Source organism: Phaethon lepturus, unplaced genomic scaffold (genome assembly GCF_000687285.1).
Source record: "Phaethon lepturus isolate BGI_N335 unplaced genomic scaffold, ASM68728v1 scaffold32017, whole genome shotgun sequence".
NCBI classification, from domain to species: Eukaryota; Metazoa; Chordata; class Aves; order Phaethontiformes; family Phaethontidae; genus Phaethon; species Phaethon lepturus.
In genome coordinates this window covers 1-17,845 of record NW_010551681.1, presented here as the reverse complement: position 1 = coordinate 17,845, position 17,845 = coordinate 1, and the positions used below count along the sequence as shown (strand labels likewise).

General features: G+C 37.8%; 1 protein-coding gene across 1 annotated transcript in view; it reads right to left on the bottom strand.

Annotated features, from left to right (window-relative positions):
• The window catches only part of SACM1L (SAC1 suppressor of actin mutations 1-like (yeast)), a gene marked incomplete at its 5' end in the record, with an annotated part of 22,394 nt that extends 11,949 nt beyond the window's left edge, over positions 1–10,445 (bottom strand). Inside the window, 6 exon segments of the mRNA XM_010290993.1 lie at positions 1,335–1,368; positions 2,918–2,977; positions 5,178–5,327; positions 6,321–6,448; positions 8,945–9,019; positions 10,348–10,445. Of these exon segments, the coding sequence (XP_010289295.1) occupies positions 1,335–1,368; positions 2,918–2,977; positions 5,178–5,327; positions 6,321–6,448; positions 8,945–9,019; positions 10,348–10,445 (545 nt within the window).
• Between the last annotated feature and the right edge of the window lie 7,400 nt (positions 10,446–17,845).

Below are 17,845 nucleotides of genomic sequence, written 5' to 3'. Positions count from 1 at the left end.
GTTTTGGGTAACCCCCCCCCCCCCAGACATAATTTATTGTTCTTAAGAACGTTTTTTTTTGAGTAACAAAGGAAATAGTTTAGACTTTAGGTGATCAAAGTCTCGATTACCCAAGTAAGTCCATTATTTCTCATCACTGCAAGACTAGAACCCCAGTCCAGATAGTTGAACAAAATATATTTAAGTTTAGACAGAGGGAAAAAGGAATCTTTGATTTTATTTAAATAACTGCTAGTGGCACTGTAACAGTTCTTCTTGGGGCTCTTCCTAGTATTTTCATCACTAAAAATCCAGTTTCTTTGAATTCCTGGTTTCTCTAAGCTGCTTGTTTAGTATTAGAATTACAGCAAAACATATTACTTATGCTAATTATTTACATAGTGAAAGTGGGACAGAGGAAGCTGTTAATTGCAGCCTGCCAATTGCTAATTGCAATCCATCCAGACTCTTCCACCCAGGACCTGCAGGATAAGGATTAGGTTGTTTTGACAGTTCCCTTTTGCCACCTTTCCTTGCTTCTCCACATACTCCTACAACATTTTCCAATAAATGAAGTCACAGGAAAGAAGGACTGGAGATCTGCCAGCTGCTAACAGTCCTACCAGAACAGCTGACCCAGTCTGGAAGCTGTTCCCTGCACACACCTAAGGGGCCTAGGTGATGGAGGAACTAAGGAGAATGCAGCATGAGTTGCTCTGTCCAGTCTTGCCAGGCCTTTTTGTACCACCAGTCCAGGAGCACGTAGGACTTACTGTTGATCACACACTGCATGAGGAACACTGCCTTCAGAAAACATTAAGCTTACTTGCAGAATACACCCCTTCTCAAAAATAAACTCATGACTGCTTTACTAAAAAGGCTGTTACCCAAAGCATTGGTGCAGGAGAAGCATTCCAGGAGACTTCAGCAGAAGTCCTTATCCTTTTATTCATCAGTGGAAACATCCATAAGCAGTCCTTCAAGTCAAGAATGTTCCTTATTTTAAAGCCAAAGTAAATGCTAAGTGAAGGTATCTTTATAGCAAGATAAAGAGTACTAAGGCTGCTGTAAGAGCATTTGCCATGTTCATCTTAACCATCAATCCCACTGAAGACAGTTATGCAAATCATACCTGTAAAATTAAATACATTAAGCCTTAAAAGCAGAATGTTCAAGTTAATTAACATATGAGTGGGCTAACAATATGTAATGCTCGTATCTGAACGAACTACAACTTAAGTCTGACGTCGCGTTCTGTTATAGTTGCAACATAGCCAATAGCACCACCTCATCAGCAACCATTTTTCTGTTAGACTACCATATTCAGCAGTGAGTTTTCCAACATGAAAGGATACATCCATGCATCACTGGTGTAGCAAACCTATGGATCTGAAAAAACACACAATCATGTTAAAAATACTAAATAAACACTAGCACCCAAAAAAGGTGACTATGCTTTGCCTAGGAGTTTTATAGTTTTATATACTTTATATCCTTTACTTTGTTTAGGGTACATTAACTCTGAGAAAAGTTCAAGGAAAACAGCAACATACGTAATTAGCAGCAGGGAAAAAGTGAAAGTAATCCTAATTAAATGACCTTGACAAAAAAACAAAGCTGCTTTGTCCTCTTATATATGGCATTTACTCTTCTACAAAGATGCCAGATACAAAGCAGTACACACAAAGCCTTTTGATATGGTATTTGCTGTACCTCCACAGTAGGATGTAAGCAGAGATAGTAGTTAACACAGGGCTTCAGCAAGGAATACTTCTATGTGATTTACACTTGAAATGCTTGTTCCAGGATTTTTCCCATCCTGCCACTCCTGAATAAATTTTCTTGAAAGACCAAGTTAAAAGTAAAATTTTCCAATGTAAGTCAGAAATACCACATCTCATTACCTAATATTGTTACTATAGCAAGCCACCTGTAGTCGATATCAGGTCACACCTCCCCTCACATACCAGTTATCTCCCTTTTAAACTTCTGTGTTTTGACTCCTACATCTGTTTTCACTAACCAGCCACACTTGGCTTTCTTTGCTGTTCCCATCACAGCTTCTCTCATTTCCCAAGCTTTGTTTGCATAGCACTATGCAAACCATATACCTCTGGAATATGCACAACAGCCCTTTGCTAATTCGTATCTTCACATTCCAGAAGCACTGCACAATCCAGTCTTTTGGAACAGTGCTGTCTACTCTAAGAGCACATCTCCACAGGTTACTGAGAAATAGAAGCAGTGCATCATTCACTTCACTAAATGAAAAGTACTCAAAAAACTTTGCTGTAGTGAAGACAATTCAAGAAACTTCACACACATCTAAGGTGTCCAGTAGGAAAGAGCTTAGGTAGTCTGGCCATTGAGGTACTACAGTTGTGGCTTATGGTCATGTACTTGTATTTGCTGGAGTAAGTGAATTCAAAGGTTACACTGTGCTACTCTTCATTTGAAATAAACTGAAAGAACCGAAACTGTCAGTCTTACACTTATTTATTAGCTATATGACCTATTCACTATACAAACAGAATTTAAACTGTAATCATGGAGAAAGATGCTAGCCAGTCTTAGGAAAAAAGTGATGAGCTGAACCTTGCCTGTACCTAAAGATAAGTAGCTAAACCTTCAAAAAGCTTGATAAGCATATGCTGTGCAGTGTAAATTCCCCTTTGGTTTATATGAGCATGGTCTCAGCACAGTATCTTCAAATGTAAACACTTCCAAAAGTCAGCTTTACTATATGCACTACTGAAGACACTGACATAAAGGTGAAAGTTTGAAAGCAGAAGACTGTCACTGTGCTAAACTAGAAGATTAATAGCCACATTACACCACATTCTGGCTGTCTGAAATGAGACAGAATTAAAGGAAACTTATATGCTTGTAGTAAAAGTATATTCATCCTCTATTAATATAATCATTACAAAGTGTTTACCTCTGGTTGAGCAGCAAATTCTCTAAGAAGATGTCCATTCCATACAAACCGTGGATCTGCCTGCAGCAAGAAAAAAGCCAGTGTGCTTTTATAGACTGTCAGTTCTGTTTAATTCAGAATAAAGGCAATGTCATAGCAATACACAAGTTTAGGTGAACAGATGTACATAGATATGGAACATGCTTCTTTCATCAGTATCCTTTATATCCTCAACTAGAAATCTAAAGAAAAAAATAGTTAAGAGGAACAGCTCTCTCCAATCTTTAAGGGTGTTGCCTGACACTTCAGGCATGCTAAACCATTAACAACTCAGCTGCAGTATCAGAAGTACATTCCAGTCTTTACCATAAGAAAAGAGTTTGAAGAAATTATCTGAAATTTTAAGAATAGCAAGGTAACACTCTTAAAATGGTCAGAAGGTAAAAATGCAAGGTGTCTGGAATGCAATAATCAACAATTCTGAAAGTTAAACAATACTTGTAGATTAAAAAACTAAAGTATTTATATGCCACTGCATAAATTATCCTCTTCAACTCTCCATTATTTCCTATTCCTAATTCACACCAGAACTGTCTTGAGCAGGTTGCTGAGCACATTCAAGAAAGCTACCAGATTAGTCACAAAAGAGACATTTGCTGCAGAACATAGTGCAGGCTCTGGGGAAGTGGCATAAATCTAAACTTTAAGATGAGCCAGGCAGACAATACATCACTGAGGATGAGGGTTAATTCAAGCTCAGTGCTGGAACAGTCCTTTGTCTAACAGAAAAGACTAAATAAAACTATCTGCCAGAAACCGTTCAAATCCTACCTGCAGTATCTTGAACTAGTGGAAGAATATGGTATGATGCTTTGGTGCCCCTACTTGGGGCTGTTTCCTTCTACCTGTTTATAAAAACACCAAACCAAACACAAATATCAAACCAAGACAATCACACGCCAACCACAGGCCAAGCTTCTCTTGTAGAGGTGCACTGGAGATGCCCAAAATTGCCATCATCCTTTTGTTAAGCCATTACGCTACAAACACGTGAGTGTGAAGTTACATTTGTTTTAATCATCCAGCATTTGAATTTACTTGAAACTGCACCTTTTAACTGTACTTTACCTTTCAAACAACCTTTTCAAGTGCCAAAATCTTAAAGCAAACCAATCTTTTCATGTCAGCAACTGCTCTCCCTGGTTAGGAGTCCTGCTAGAGCAGCATTTGATAATGCAAAGTAGTCCCCAACTATAAACTGATTTTTAAATTGATTTTTGTTTAAAATCTTGGTAAAAGTGTGCTGCTTCCCCATCTTAGATAGTTTAAGCATCTAAGAGACAACATCTTATGACTCCACTTCCATCTCTTCAGCAAAGGCAGGAAGAATGTTACTGACTTCGAAGGCTTCAGTATTTCAGTGCCTTGGCAGTTTAGACCTTGTTTATGCTGCAGTGTAGTAAGTTACCAGACTAAGGATTCTGGAACTCTGGAAGCACACCAGAATTTCAAGCTCAAATTGCTGTGTGATTCTCTTGTCTTTAAGAAGAAAGTAGCATATTAAGTTCATGCTTCAAACATAGGAATAGGCATAGTTTAGACAGAATACAACATCCCAAGGCCAACAGCTGTAAGACCCACAGTTCTGTTCTATGTTACCCTGGAAGAAAATACAAAGTCAAGTGCCGTTTATTCCACTTTGAGGTCATCCCCGTACCCACACACACACCCCACCCCCCTCCCAGATTCTAGGTCAGAGGAATGACTCGCTTTCTCAATTTTTCTGCTTAGTTCCTTCTTGCTGCAATTAGAAGTGTTCAATATCAAGATCAGAGGCAAATTTTCATTTATTTTGAAATTTTAAAATCCATTTAAAGCAGACTGCAGAAAGTACTTTCTAACTGCCTGATCCAGAAGTCTGACATCAGAACAGATTTTTAGAACTTCATTTTCCTCACAGGCTATGAGACTTAAGGGTGGACTAGTATGCTCAGCCGCAACCCGTAACAGTTTTGATAAAATGCTGCAGTGCTGAAAAAACTTGTGTACTGAAGCATTACAGACCAGCAATTTCCACCCTTATTCTAAGCACAATATGAAGCAAGCTCCAAGTGTAACTTGAGTTTATGCAACATCATCCTAAACTGTGTAGAGTTTCCTTTAGTTTGTGATAGTTTGCTTTAACGTCATTTAAACATCAGCTGCATAAACTAAACTTAAGCTCTGCAGAACAGACTGACAGTGTCTGTGACACAGATACTAAGGAATATTAAATTCTTACCCTCTCTAGGAGGCTCATTTCCTGGAACTCTGGGCTCGTGTTGGCTAACCGTTGCAGAGTGTGTGTTAGGTCATATGTTGTCGAGAAGTAAAATCCATCCACGCTCAAGACATGATTAAGCATTGATAAAAATACTTTATTATCCTGCAACTGTTGAGATGAGGAAAAAAGGACAGAAGAGCTCTCATTTATTAACACCAAAATATCTTATTCTTATATGCTACCACTATTTTTTGAAGTCATGAGATGAACTTTGCTAGTGCTGTAGCAACACGACATCAGAGATTACCATACAAGAAAGAAACCACAAGATTGCAATTTTGATACCAGTTCACTGATAACTTACAGCTAGCACACTGCAACCAAATTCTGCAAGAACAGTGGAAAGCAAAGAACAGTATTCCTGCAAGGTAAATAACTACTGATATTAAACTAATATTAGCAGCTTCCAAGCAAAAAGGAAGCCATTAGTTACCCTAAAAACCATTTAGTTAAAAAAAAACAAGACAAGATGGCAATGCAGAAAAGATACAACTTACTGTCAAGATTACCCCAATAACTAATCTGTGCTCTGGTTCAAGTTTTGATTAACCTCATTCCTTCCCTGAAAGAACATCAGATTCCTTTTCAGCTCATTCATTAGACACCCTTATCTACTACTCAATCCACAACACCCATTTTAAACAATCTTCATCTTTTCCCTCCCTCAAAAAAATTCCCTGCTGGGTAATTATATCATTGAACAATCCCATAAATTCAGCAAGACAGATAGTTAGATGACAGGGAAGCAGCTTATTGTAGGGGCTACCAGGATAGTCAAGCTGTGAGAAAGACTTAACACAAAAAGTGTTAAGAAATGTGTACCATCTTAAAAGGGGAAAAAGGCACAATATCCAGAACAAACTCCAGGGATGATATTTTAAGTTGCACAATGTGAGTTTGTCATCTTGAATGACATAGCTTTATATACATCTATACCCAAATATTGCATCAATTATAGTACCCTGAACAAATCAAGAGAAAAAGAGTATAGTTCAAATAGCTTCTTTAAAAGATTTCATAGTTTCACCAAATTAGGTCCTGTGGTAACAGACATAAACATAAGATAACATTCCCCCCAACTTCGCTAATCAATCCACCTACCTGAATATCAGTTAAGTGCAGCATGGTTTTTTTATAGGAGAGGATGTCAAAGTCTGTTGCTTTCCAGATTGCATGACTGAAAATCTCACCTACTTTTTTCTTTTTTGTTATTACAATAAGATACGTGCCTGTAAATCAGAAAGAGCAGAGTTTAAAAAAAACAAAGATGCACATATTAAGCAAAGCAGCCTATAACCATACCAGAAAACTGAAACCAATAAGAAAGAGTAAGGTTTCTTCAAGTTACGCCTAGGACTATGTTCTTACCAGCAAGAGGCTGGAACAGAAGCTAAACACACTTGCTAAGCTACCCACTTCTCTGTGCTCACAGATCTTGAGCTACTCATTAAGTTTAAGGAAATTAAAAAAGGGACAAGATAAAAAGTGTCAGCTACTCTTACTTCAGACCAGAGACAGTCTGAAAGTCTTTAGTCTTGCAAATGTAGAGAGGCCAATGGTCTTGAATGTGGTTTGGAAAGCAGAGAGCAAGCCTGAAATATATGAAAGGAAGCACACTTCAGAATCCAAAAAGTCATCCTGAAAAAAACCCACTTATCCTAACAGGTTCAAAATGGAGCAGAGAGAAGGGGGTTTCTTTTAATTATTTAAGATGGGAAGCTTGTTGTTTTCCTGGTTGCATAAGTAACAAAGCAAAAACACATAACCATGACAGTTCACTCAGAGCAATTAATTTACACTTGTTGGTAAATACAACATAGCCTTATTTCTAAGCCTATCGTATTGCAGTGTCATCTTGTTTTTGAAAAAGGTTAATTTATTAAATTGGATATTGATGGATAAAAGTGTCTCATCATCTACATCTTGTAAGCATCAAATGCTTACTTACAACTTCAATAGAGCAAAACAATGAGCAGGCCATGCAGAAGCAGAGAAGCACAAGTCTAGCACATTTTTGTACAAAATCTTTCAAACAAGTATAAATGCCAAAGCAGAAGAAGTTCCTGTTGTGTGCAGTAAGTTTACCCACTATTTGTATTTACTACTATACCTACATATACACTAAGTTTTACAGACAGGTGAATTATTAGATTGGGTATCTATATAGTTAGTCAAATAACTTTTTTTTGCCCCCGCCGCTCTAGTGTTATACCTTTTATTTGCGTGGAATGTCCAAGCACTTATAAATGCTCTAGCATGTTTGCATCTCCAATTATAAGTATTGCTTTTTGTTGGTACACCAGAAGCATTCATATACCTTATAAAAACAGCACATTACATCCACAACTATGCCACAAAGATGCTGCACAGATACATTTAATCTGACATGAATTTCCACTGTTGTCTTTTCCTATCTGGGTATGCAAACTTCTGTTTGAGATTTCAGAGCTTCAGATATTACTTCAGCAACTTTCCCCCTCATTACTGTAATAGGCAAAGAATATTTATGCTTGTTAAAGACACTGCATTGCTAAATATAGAACCCATTTTACAGTTAACAGTGCCTAACAACACTTAGCTAAACATTTACTTTAACTGATACCTTTAGTTTGGCAGCTGTATACTAACAATGAGTGCAAAGCTTTGGGGGTGGAAAGAAAAAAAACAGGCTATTAAAAGAAGTTACATACTTCTGTATTTTATATTCAGTCAGATGAATGAAAGTCATTACCAATCCTTTAAGCTGTGAAAATTCCCCTTTGGGGCAGTTCAGTTTTAAAGGCAGGGCTTGTTAAGTACCCAAGACCTAAGACACAGGTGTCTATTACATTGCTTTTAATCTAAAGAATTGTGGATCTTGCAGAATATGAGCATATATAGTTCAGTAGTTTAAGATCCTGTCAGAAGTTACTGCATTTAACACAAAGATACTTTGCTTCAGTTGAGAATACTGCAATGAGTGAACTTAAATCCTTTCTATGTATGGGGACCTTTATTCAGTATGCACGCTCCTTATTACATCATTTTTCAGACTACTTTAGTCTCAAACTCTAATAAAGGCTACCCACAAAAGATCTTTTGAATAGCAACACTGACTTCCCTGGAAGACTTTATACATCAGGTTTATTTGTGCCCGTGACTGTTTAGACCTGAACACCACTGAGATACTTGGATAAAGCAGACAGCTTATTCTTACCTTATGCTACAACTCCCTAAAATTTCGAATTGTTTCAGTCTGTCCTTTTTCTTTTAATGTTGAATTTTCTTTGTATTTGTAGGATAGTTGGAACACAATCTTTACTTGAACAGCTGCATCTACTAGTCTATCACCCTGTCACTCTTATTTGTGTACCAAGATTATTGATTTAAAGTCAAACTTCACAACCCAATATCTGACTGTACATCAAATCCTCCAGCTAAGATTAAAACAGTTATGAAAAGTAAGTAGATGAAGTTCTTTGCATGCATTTGAAGTGCATTCCTTAAAACTCAACAAGCTGTCAGTTAACCCTACCATTAGAGCAGCTACAGGTTTAAAAGGTACACGAACATTCATGATAAACTGTATTTGGATACCTCTATCCTCTAGCAGCCACAAGGAAAGCCCATCATACTGATGAAAGTGTAACCTCAGATACTTGCAAATACTATTTTTGTCTTTAAAGCTTCTTTAGCAATATATTTTGCTTAAGTATTTTTAAAGAGCACAGTTCTGTTTTCCTTACCTGCCACCAAGCGGATTGTTCCCAAAATACCATATATAGGCCTTGTAACAGCTGAAGGGGGAACATCTTTCTTAACTGAAAACCAGAAGAAAACATCAGAATTTCAGACTCCTCAGTAATGTATTGTCCTGCCAGTTTCCAGAAGCTTCTTGTATTAAAACCATCAAGACATCAAGGACAAACCATAAATGCTTGTGCCTCCCACTTCTGAGCCTCCCTCTATTTCCATTTCAGAAGACCTAGTTTACTTCTTGGTCTATCTCTGCAAAACTACCAACAACAGCATAGACGTGGCAAGGGATACAGTATTCCAAACAACATACCAAGAGATCCAAAAATAAATTGTAAGTCTTAGCATGTTAACCTTCATCTAGAAATGTGGATAGATAAAACAGAAGGGATATTAGAGAATTTAAAAAGAGAAAAAACAAACCAAAACCACCCAGAGTTAGGCATTTTCCCAGAACTTGGAGAACAGAGAAAGACAGTGCTTGAATTTTCCTTTGCTTGAAACACCTTGCAGGTTCTTCTGATAAAACACTAGTAATGAGAACAGATGTAGACTAATAAAAGACTTAGGATAGCCATCTTTACAGTTTTGAAAGGACAACTTCAAAGGAGAAATTGAAGTATTATACTACAACACCAAAAATATCAGTGGGATGGGCACATTGCTCGTACATGAAGTATAGAGGCCCAATAAAGGAATTACTGCCTTTATATTAATATTACCATAGCATTTCTGTCTATTTTGAGATTAGGAATACTGAGGTACAAACTCGTGAAGTATCAAAAGGGAAGTTACCCATTGCCTTCGTTTCATGTTGTCATTTAATGCAAGATCTTTGATTGTGAAAATAATGGATAGAAAGATTCTTAAAAAATTAAACTGAAGTTTTGAAGACCTCAGCATCAGCATGCTTAAGACTACTCACACTGACATTTGAATCCAGATTTACAACACAGATCAAAATTTACAGTGAGGGCTTTTTACTGTTGTTTCTAGAGGCTTTATGAAAATTCATGTTTCAGTATTAAATAAGTGACAGCACTAGGACAATTGGGCAAAAGCTGCAGAATCCCAGTGTTCAATCCTTCCCATGTTTGATCTTGGACTTGTAGCACCAATCCCAACTAGCTTGGATGAGTCAGTTTTTACTGTTGTGATGGGCAGTCTAACCAAAGAGGCAAGCACTATCACTCCAGTTACCCACAGCAAAAAGGCATTTCAAAGGAAGTTCTTCACAGGACAGAATAAAAAGCACTACTTTAAAACAGTGACAAAAGAAAAACAATTGTCTCAGTATCAATTTAAGGTTCTGAAGATTTTCTGGGAGTGCCTAGAGCAACACAGGCAAAATGGACAAGAAGCCTATATTGAGAAATTCTAGTGAGCAGAGTACCTGTAAGAGTGACTTCCGTGGAGACTCTATCAATAGCAAGCACGTCATCTGCCCCATCATCACAAGCTTCCACATAGAACTTCTCTGGTGTTATATGCCTTTAAGGGAATGGATAGGAAAAAGGAATTTGTTTAGGAACATTTACTTTGGGTTTGTTTATTCTTCACCACCTGAAGACAGAGCAATCAATTTTAAACCTTGTTTCAGCTGCAAAAACCAAAATTCTCACTGGATTACTTCCCAACAACCACTGATGTTGACAGTGCAAAAAAGCAAGTCAAGCTAGTCAGTTATTGCAAAATCCATGGCTTGTTTAATAACCTTAATTCTTGTTTATGACTGGAAGTTAAAGACATGAGTTTGTGTACACAACGGTCCACTCTAAGTCATGTAAGCTTGAACTATGTCACTTAGAAGTCTGATAAGCTAAAATCAAACTTCAAAATCAAAAGTTTTTAACCAATCACTTTCCAATATATCAGAAACTAAAGTACCACATCCTTGATGCAAGTCTAGCAAACAAAAATAGTGTCCAAAGTGATAAACACACCTGTTTCACATTAGTGTTGTAAATATTGTAAGAATCCACTAGAAACAACAAAGAAAAGATGGAAAAGTTAAGTGGCACACTAGTTTATTGAAGCAGGTGTCTCAACATCCCCCAGATTTGTTAGCCAGGTCTGTGTGACATGCATAAGGGTAACCTGTATCCTCCTCATTGGACACATCAGGCAAGTCACACTGACATCCTGTTCAAACTTCATAGCTATCTTTCCCTTCAGAAAACCTGTATGCACAACAATGCTACCCAAAAAATTAAACATAGTTTTCAGAAATATTCCTTAAAAATACACCTGTTGAGATACTTGCAAGAAGCCAGACATGTTATACTGTGCAACAATGCAAGAGTTACATAGAAATGACTTGTAGCTGTACATAGGAAATGCTAAACAAACAACAACCAACTCCAAACACTCTTGAGCTAGTGTTCTTAACTCTTCTAATGATTTTTCTTAGTTTAAGGCTTGACAAGACCAAGGGTCAGAGTTTTAAACATCTTGTTCTGGAAACTTATTCTACAGGATAGATATTTTTAGGCTCCTTCTCCCTAAATAGATCTTTCATTTCTTCATATCTTCTGTATTTTTTTTAATCCTTCAGAAAGCTGAATTAGATTCAGAAGAAGAGCACTTTGAAAGAGGTCTTCTATACCTCCTTTAACATGTCTAACACCCCACCTTCCACCCACTAAAAGCAGGGCTAACTTCAAAGTTCATCCAAATTCAAAGTTAAACCCTATTTCTTAGGGTGTGTTTTGACTCTCCCCAAGGATGGTGAGTCTACAACCTCTCTGGGCAATTAGAGGAAAGCCAGAGGAGACCAAATGCTTAACTGAACTAGAAAAAACCCAAACATGACACAAACTGTAAAGCAATCAATAGTTAACCGTTCATCAGGTAATTTAACTTCTTTAAAGGAAAATTAGTCTAAAGGTCCTAAAATGGGAAATACATCAACAGTATTCCCTTTGTAAATCAGGCTTCTTAATCTTTCATGTACACATATGAATTACTTTATCTTTGAAACTAAAAACAAAGAAATACAAACATGCAGTTCATTGAATACTGCAGCCCTAAAACCCCTACTTTGCTCTTATTGCTCCTGTTGTTGATGACATGCACCCTGGCTCATTAAGGGGGTTTCACAGCAAAAATGGGAGCCATTTTTACAGTGAAGAGCAAACAAGATTACATAGAATGGGCAAGACAAGCTTAAGGACATTTATAAGCCCTCAGTTTGTTAGAGAATTTTAAAAGAAATCAGGATCACACAGAATCAGGTGCAGTCAGAAACCTATTGCTAGTTGGCAAGAGACAGTAGTAGCCATTTTTTTCCACAAAAGAAAGCTGCAGCTACTTAACTTGTTGGTTTAGTTGAACAGTCAGCTTTTTCTGGTAGGTTAGTTGACACAAGACTCCAGATAAAAAAACTGGGGAAAAGATACTGCAAAGTCTAATATTGGACCTGTTATGCATTTAACACAGATGCTTATGCACTCTTACTCATGTGACTATCTTAAGTCAAGTAAGTTGAAAAAACATAGCAGGTTGTAAAATAGCACTCAAAGTAGTGAGAATGATAGTTCCAGTTTTTGAATACTCTGTAAAAAGAACACAACACAAATAAGACACCTGTACTGACTGTCCAGAGCACAACTGAGCATTTCCATCCATGATCAGTATTTTTAAAGCTGCTCTTTCAACAGTGCAACATGGCCATGACTGTACTGTACTCTCAGCACCGAGATTCACTTGCCTATTAGCTAAAGCCCGTTTTCAAACAACTGAGAAAAAGCTTACAGGTGTAGAATATTTGTCATATAAACAAATTTTATATTTACTACACTCAAGAATAATTTCTCCCTGAAGAACATGAAGTCTTTTACCCTCATAATCCATGAGTTAGGAAAAATGAGAGAATTAAGGCTGCCAAGTGCAAATTATGCCTGGTCTCTCAACAGACCAGCCGCCAGCATTTCTCTCTCTCTCAAATCCCAGCCCATATTTTGTCTCCTGCCACCATCACTACCCTTTTAACAGGTTTTATCACCTTTATCTCCTCTTACACAATGCCTGTACATTTCTAACTTTGCTTAAACTACACTTTACCCCCAACACATACGAAGAAGCAAACTTTGCAATCAAAATCCTCTTTCCCCACAGTCTTCTCCAAGACCAGATTTGGTGACAAAAGTGTCATGGAAAATGCAAGACAAGTGACCCCTGTTTTCAGTTCAATGGACCAAACCAGCTCTAGGCTTCAGCAGCTTGCAGCACACTGGAACAGTCTTGTCATTGATTGTTTTAGAGCTTTGGGTGTTTTTGTTTTGGAGGTCTTTTGGGAAGAGGCAGGAGGAAGTCAAGTTGCCAGTCTATGAAGTTGAGAGAACTTAAATACTTCTCTGTCGGGATCACCATTAAAAACTGCCTAAAATATAACTGCACACCACAAACTGAAAAGTCTAATGCCCTGCAAAATGTTAAATCCGTGCTTCAGAAGAAGTGGGAGAATTAGTGCTCTTCGAAGTTTTTAACAAAAAGATGATTCACTTAGTCCTTGTTTCATTTGTGTAAATAGTTGAAAGTTTTCTAAAGTAAATGTACTTGAGGAAGAAGCCAAGACTCAGAGGTTTCAGCCCAAATGCTGATTTAGAAACTTACTAATAACCAGAACTAGGCTAGTAGTCTCATTCTTGTTTAGAGGACCTTTTCAGTCATTAAGACTGCTATAACTAAGATGACTGCCTCTCACTTCTCTTTCAGGAAGGAATCTGACAAACACTGCTGGCAAGAATGGTGTTTTTCCACAGACTGTACTCAGTACCAAGTCTGCATGTCTATCACAAGCTTAGAAAGGTAACACATGCTTATTTTACTGATCGGAGAAGGAGATATTAAATGCTGAAAGGAGGATCATTCACAATAACTAGGAATCTGCAGACAGATTCATTCTATTCTTTAAATGAAATAAGGAACATATGAAAGTCCAAGTGCTAGCATTATAACAAAAATAGTAATAAAGAAATCAGTATTTTCCAGAAGCCCATAATGTCTGTTACTTTTTAAACTGGTTTTCACACACTAGGCCATATTCTGCTTCTGTATAACCTTCACATTTGACACTGGAGCCTGCCTTCTCCTTGGCTACATTGTCACTGCTGTCTATAACCATCCAAAACATCAAGAACTCTTAACAGCAATACCTTGCTTCCAATACAGCTTAACAGCACAAAATCTCCACAAAATTTTAGTTCCTCTCATTTACTTTTTTAAATACAAAAAAAAGCTGACCACCATTATCATGGACTATTTCTAAGTGTTGGTAAATAACAAAAGGAGTGATAAATGGAAATATTTGGCATTGATAGTCTATCTCATGATACTGAACAACAGGAAAGGTATTGAAGAACTGCAACCACCAAATTAATGTTTCAAGTATTACTGAAGGTGACTTGGATTTCATTTTGAAAATTTTCTCCAGCTGAAAGTGTGGATTGCTGCCAAGAGATAAAAGCAACTCACTTAGTACCCTTCATTCCTACAGGTCAAAGTTGAGAAAAAAGTGTTGATTCAAGTGTTGATTCCCAACATAACAGAAACATAAAAGAAAAATTCAAACTACTGCTTGCTTACACCAAGGGTAAAGCTGGCTTCATTTACAGCTAAGTGAGACAGTATTTTTTTTAATTTATGTATTTGTTGTGAATTTTCACTTCATTAGTTATATTATAAAGCAGTGTTGTATATCATGAAGATGATACAGAGTTCCATCCCACATTTTAATTAGGTTGATCTTACAGACAAGAATATTCCTGTGTTCAGCTACAGCATGAAAGAGGACCCATCATGCTCTAATGGAACTAAAGATAGTACTTCACTCAATATCACTTAAGCCTGCTAGGCCTCAACAGCCAAACCCTTACTTCAGTAATTGATTATTTTACCATAAATACTTAACATTGCTCTAATGCAGGAAGCTCTTTGATGTCAGCCTCTAAATACTGTAATAAAGCAAGCCAAAAGCACATCCTGTACTGCACAGCAATGCATCTGCTGTACTCAAGACAACAAAGTTGTCTGCAGTGCGATACTGGAAAGACATTAGTATATGCACAGAGTCCCAACAGCGTGTTAAGTAACAGTGCAAACACGCTGATGGTTTCAACACTCCAGAGATTCCAGATTTTCTAGGTGAGCAGGTGTGCTAATTATACATCTACAATAAATATTACTCCTCAAGCAGAAACAGCTCAAGGAACTGGAACATCTCCCATGGAGCAGTAGCTGTTACAGGGAGAAGGGAATATAATATCAGGACTTAAAAAAACACTAATGGAAATACCATTTAAAACCAAAAAAAGACATGTATTAAAGGCATAGCTCCATAATAACTATTTCCAGTTAAGTTTCACTTAAGATGACAAATAATTTATTGCATAAGTTAATGCCCTCCTCAGCCAACATCCCTGGGCTTCACCATGAGAGCCACCTAGATTAAGCAGAAAAAAGGATGTGTAGCTGTTTCTTCCAGAAGTATTATCCAAACTCTGAAAACTCAAGTTTAGAAAACAAGCAAAAAAACCCCAAAAGACAAGATACACTTTTGGACCTTTCTCCAAATACAGACAGGTGGAAGGCACTGTGTTCAAGTACAGTAGCTGCTAACAACTGATAAGTACTTTCACAAAGCATGTAGGCATAACTGTGGGCAGCAGGAGTTAAATTTGAAACACAGCTAGTGTTAGAGACCCACAGGATACTGAGAAGGCTATCAGCAAGGTTAAGTCTTCACCCAAGCACAAAGAAACCAAAGTGATTTTAAGTGAGCCAAAACAACAGCCAGGATTCTCTCTGTTCTGCAGACAGCTTTACCAATTCAGTTTTTATTAATTGGATTGGTAGCTTCACTACCATCCACTAGCTTGCTACCTGCAATAGCTGTTTAAACTTCATAATTTATTCCTGAGGCTACGAGAGGAACTTAAGTATAGCAGTGACATAGATGACACCTATGGATAGCAGTCTGCAGGTTAACAGTTTTCGCCAGTAGCTGCTGGTATAACTCAACTAGTTCCAACGGTAGCACAGACACTAGACATCAGCATTTTCACCAGTATCACCTGAACTTGACTGATGACACCAGTCAAGGCACAAAGGGTTTGAGTCACTACTTTTGATGAGAAACACAAAAGGTTTGGATTCAAAGCTGGAACCTGCAACTGGATGTACAGAATGGGACCCCGCAGAGCACTATAATCAGGGAAGCTCCATACAGGGCCACTGGACTATGCAGAAGAGGTACAGTTGCAGAACCTGGCCTTTTCATAGTGAGAATGAGAAATTAGTTAAGGAAAAACATGGAAAACAAAACACTGTTACCACTAAATCCTCAAACTGAAATCTAGACTGATTTCTCACAACATTCTCCTCTGACCTTGCCAGACTAGTAGATTTGACTCATCACCCAAGTTACAGCCTTATATCTTACAATGCTTGGTAGAAAGTCTACAGGCATTACCGCAACTTGGTATAATAACAGGAAAAAAGCCTGTTTTTCAGAACACAAAACAATTCTGTTTTCAAGTTTATAAAAAATTCTTGTCAGACTACATTTGAAACAGTCTTGTTCCAAAAAGACCAAAACTTACTTTTAGTTAAAATTAAACTTTAAATGAGAGAACTCTTTACTAGCCTGTATCGAGGAAAGTGCTTTTACTTAAATTCTTAGTAAAAACTGTGTACTACAAGTTACACAACTGCTATTCATACAACTCACCTTTTCTTCTCTGCAGGCAAAAGGATCACAAGTTCAGCTTAAAGAAAGACAAATTGTTTAGGTGACAAGAGCAAAAAAATCTTCCTGCCAAATAAGCAAGCCTTTCAACCATCACTGATGATCTTACTCTTCATCAATACTCAATAATCTCCAGTGCCTGTGTACCCTCACACGCTACCTAATCAAAATAAGGAAAGAAGCCCAGTGGTTTTTAAACACATAACAGCATTATGATAAACTGTTTATACAGAACTCTAAGAAAGATTTAAGTATGTTTGCTCTGAACCCAAAAGATGTCTGTCAAATGAAATTTAACAGAGCATTAAGTACAGTTAAATCAGGCTTAAAAATCACTTTCAGAAACTGACGCCTGAAAATGGCATCAGTAACTCTATAATTGAGCTTCAAGCTAATATTTGGAGGTCAAAAGCCTGGCAATGCCTTTAGGACACACAAGGACATTTCACTGTTGGCTTCAGACAGCCATGAAGAGTCTCACGCTCAGAGTAATTTTCTCAGGAGTTCCAACCGGCCAGTGTGAGGGCTTATAATGGAAACGCCTCTTCAGCTTTAACTTTGTATTGCTTTGGTTATGCAACTTCTTTTGCTGTATAAAAGGCAGCAAGCAAATATCTGTCAGTTCAAAGGGTTACATTCTCCCCTAAAACCTTTGGTTTAATGAAAAATTTACACCAGGGGGTTAGAAGAATTTATTTGAAAAGTCACAGTAGGCACTAGACAAGAGAGTCCCAACAGTTCAAAATCAACTGGCATCAAAACCACACCACAAGAACACCTGTGCCTTGAAAGACTGATGGCTAACTATGCTTAAGGAACCTTCTGCCGACAAGTAACACTGCATGTACAAACCTTTACATTAGCATCAGTACTCGAGTTTCTACAAAAGTCGCCTATAGAGAAGGCAGAAGGCAGCCTAGGCTCCTCCGCTCAGCGCATCACCTCCTCTTTAGAGAGCAGCAGCTTCACCCACACTTCCAGGGCAGAGCAGTTTTTTTGGCCGGGCCGCCACGCCGAGGCGGGCGCCGGAGAAGACCTGCATGCATCAGCCCTCTTGTATATGCAAGAGGGAAACGGGACAGACATGCGAAGTGCCAGCAGCCTTTCTACCCACCGCTGCGCTACAGATGGACGCCGAAATAGG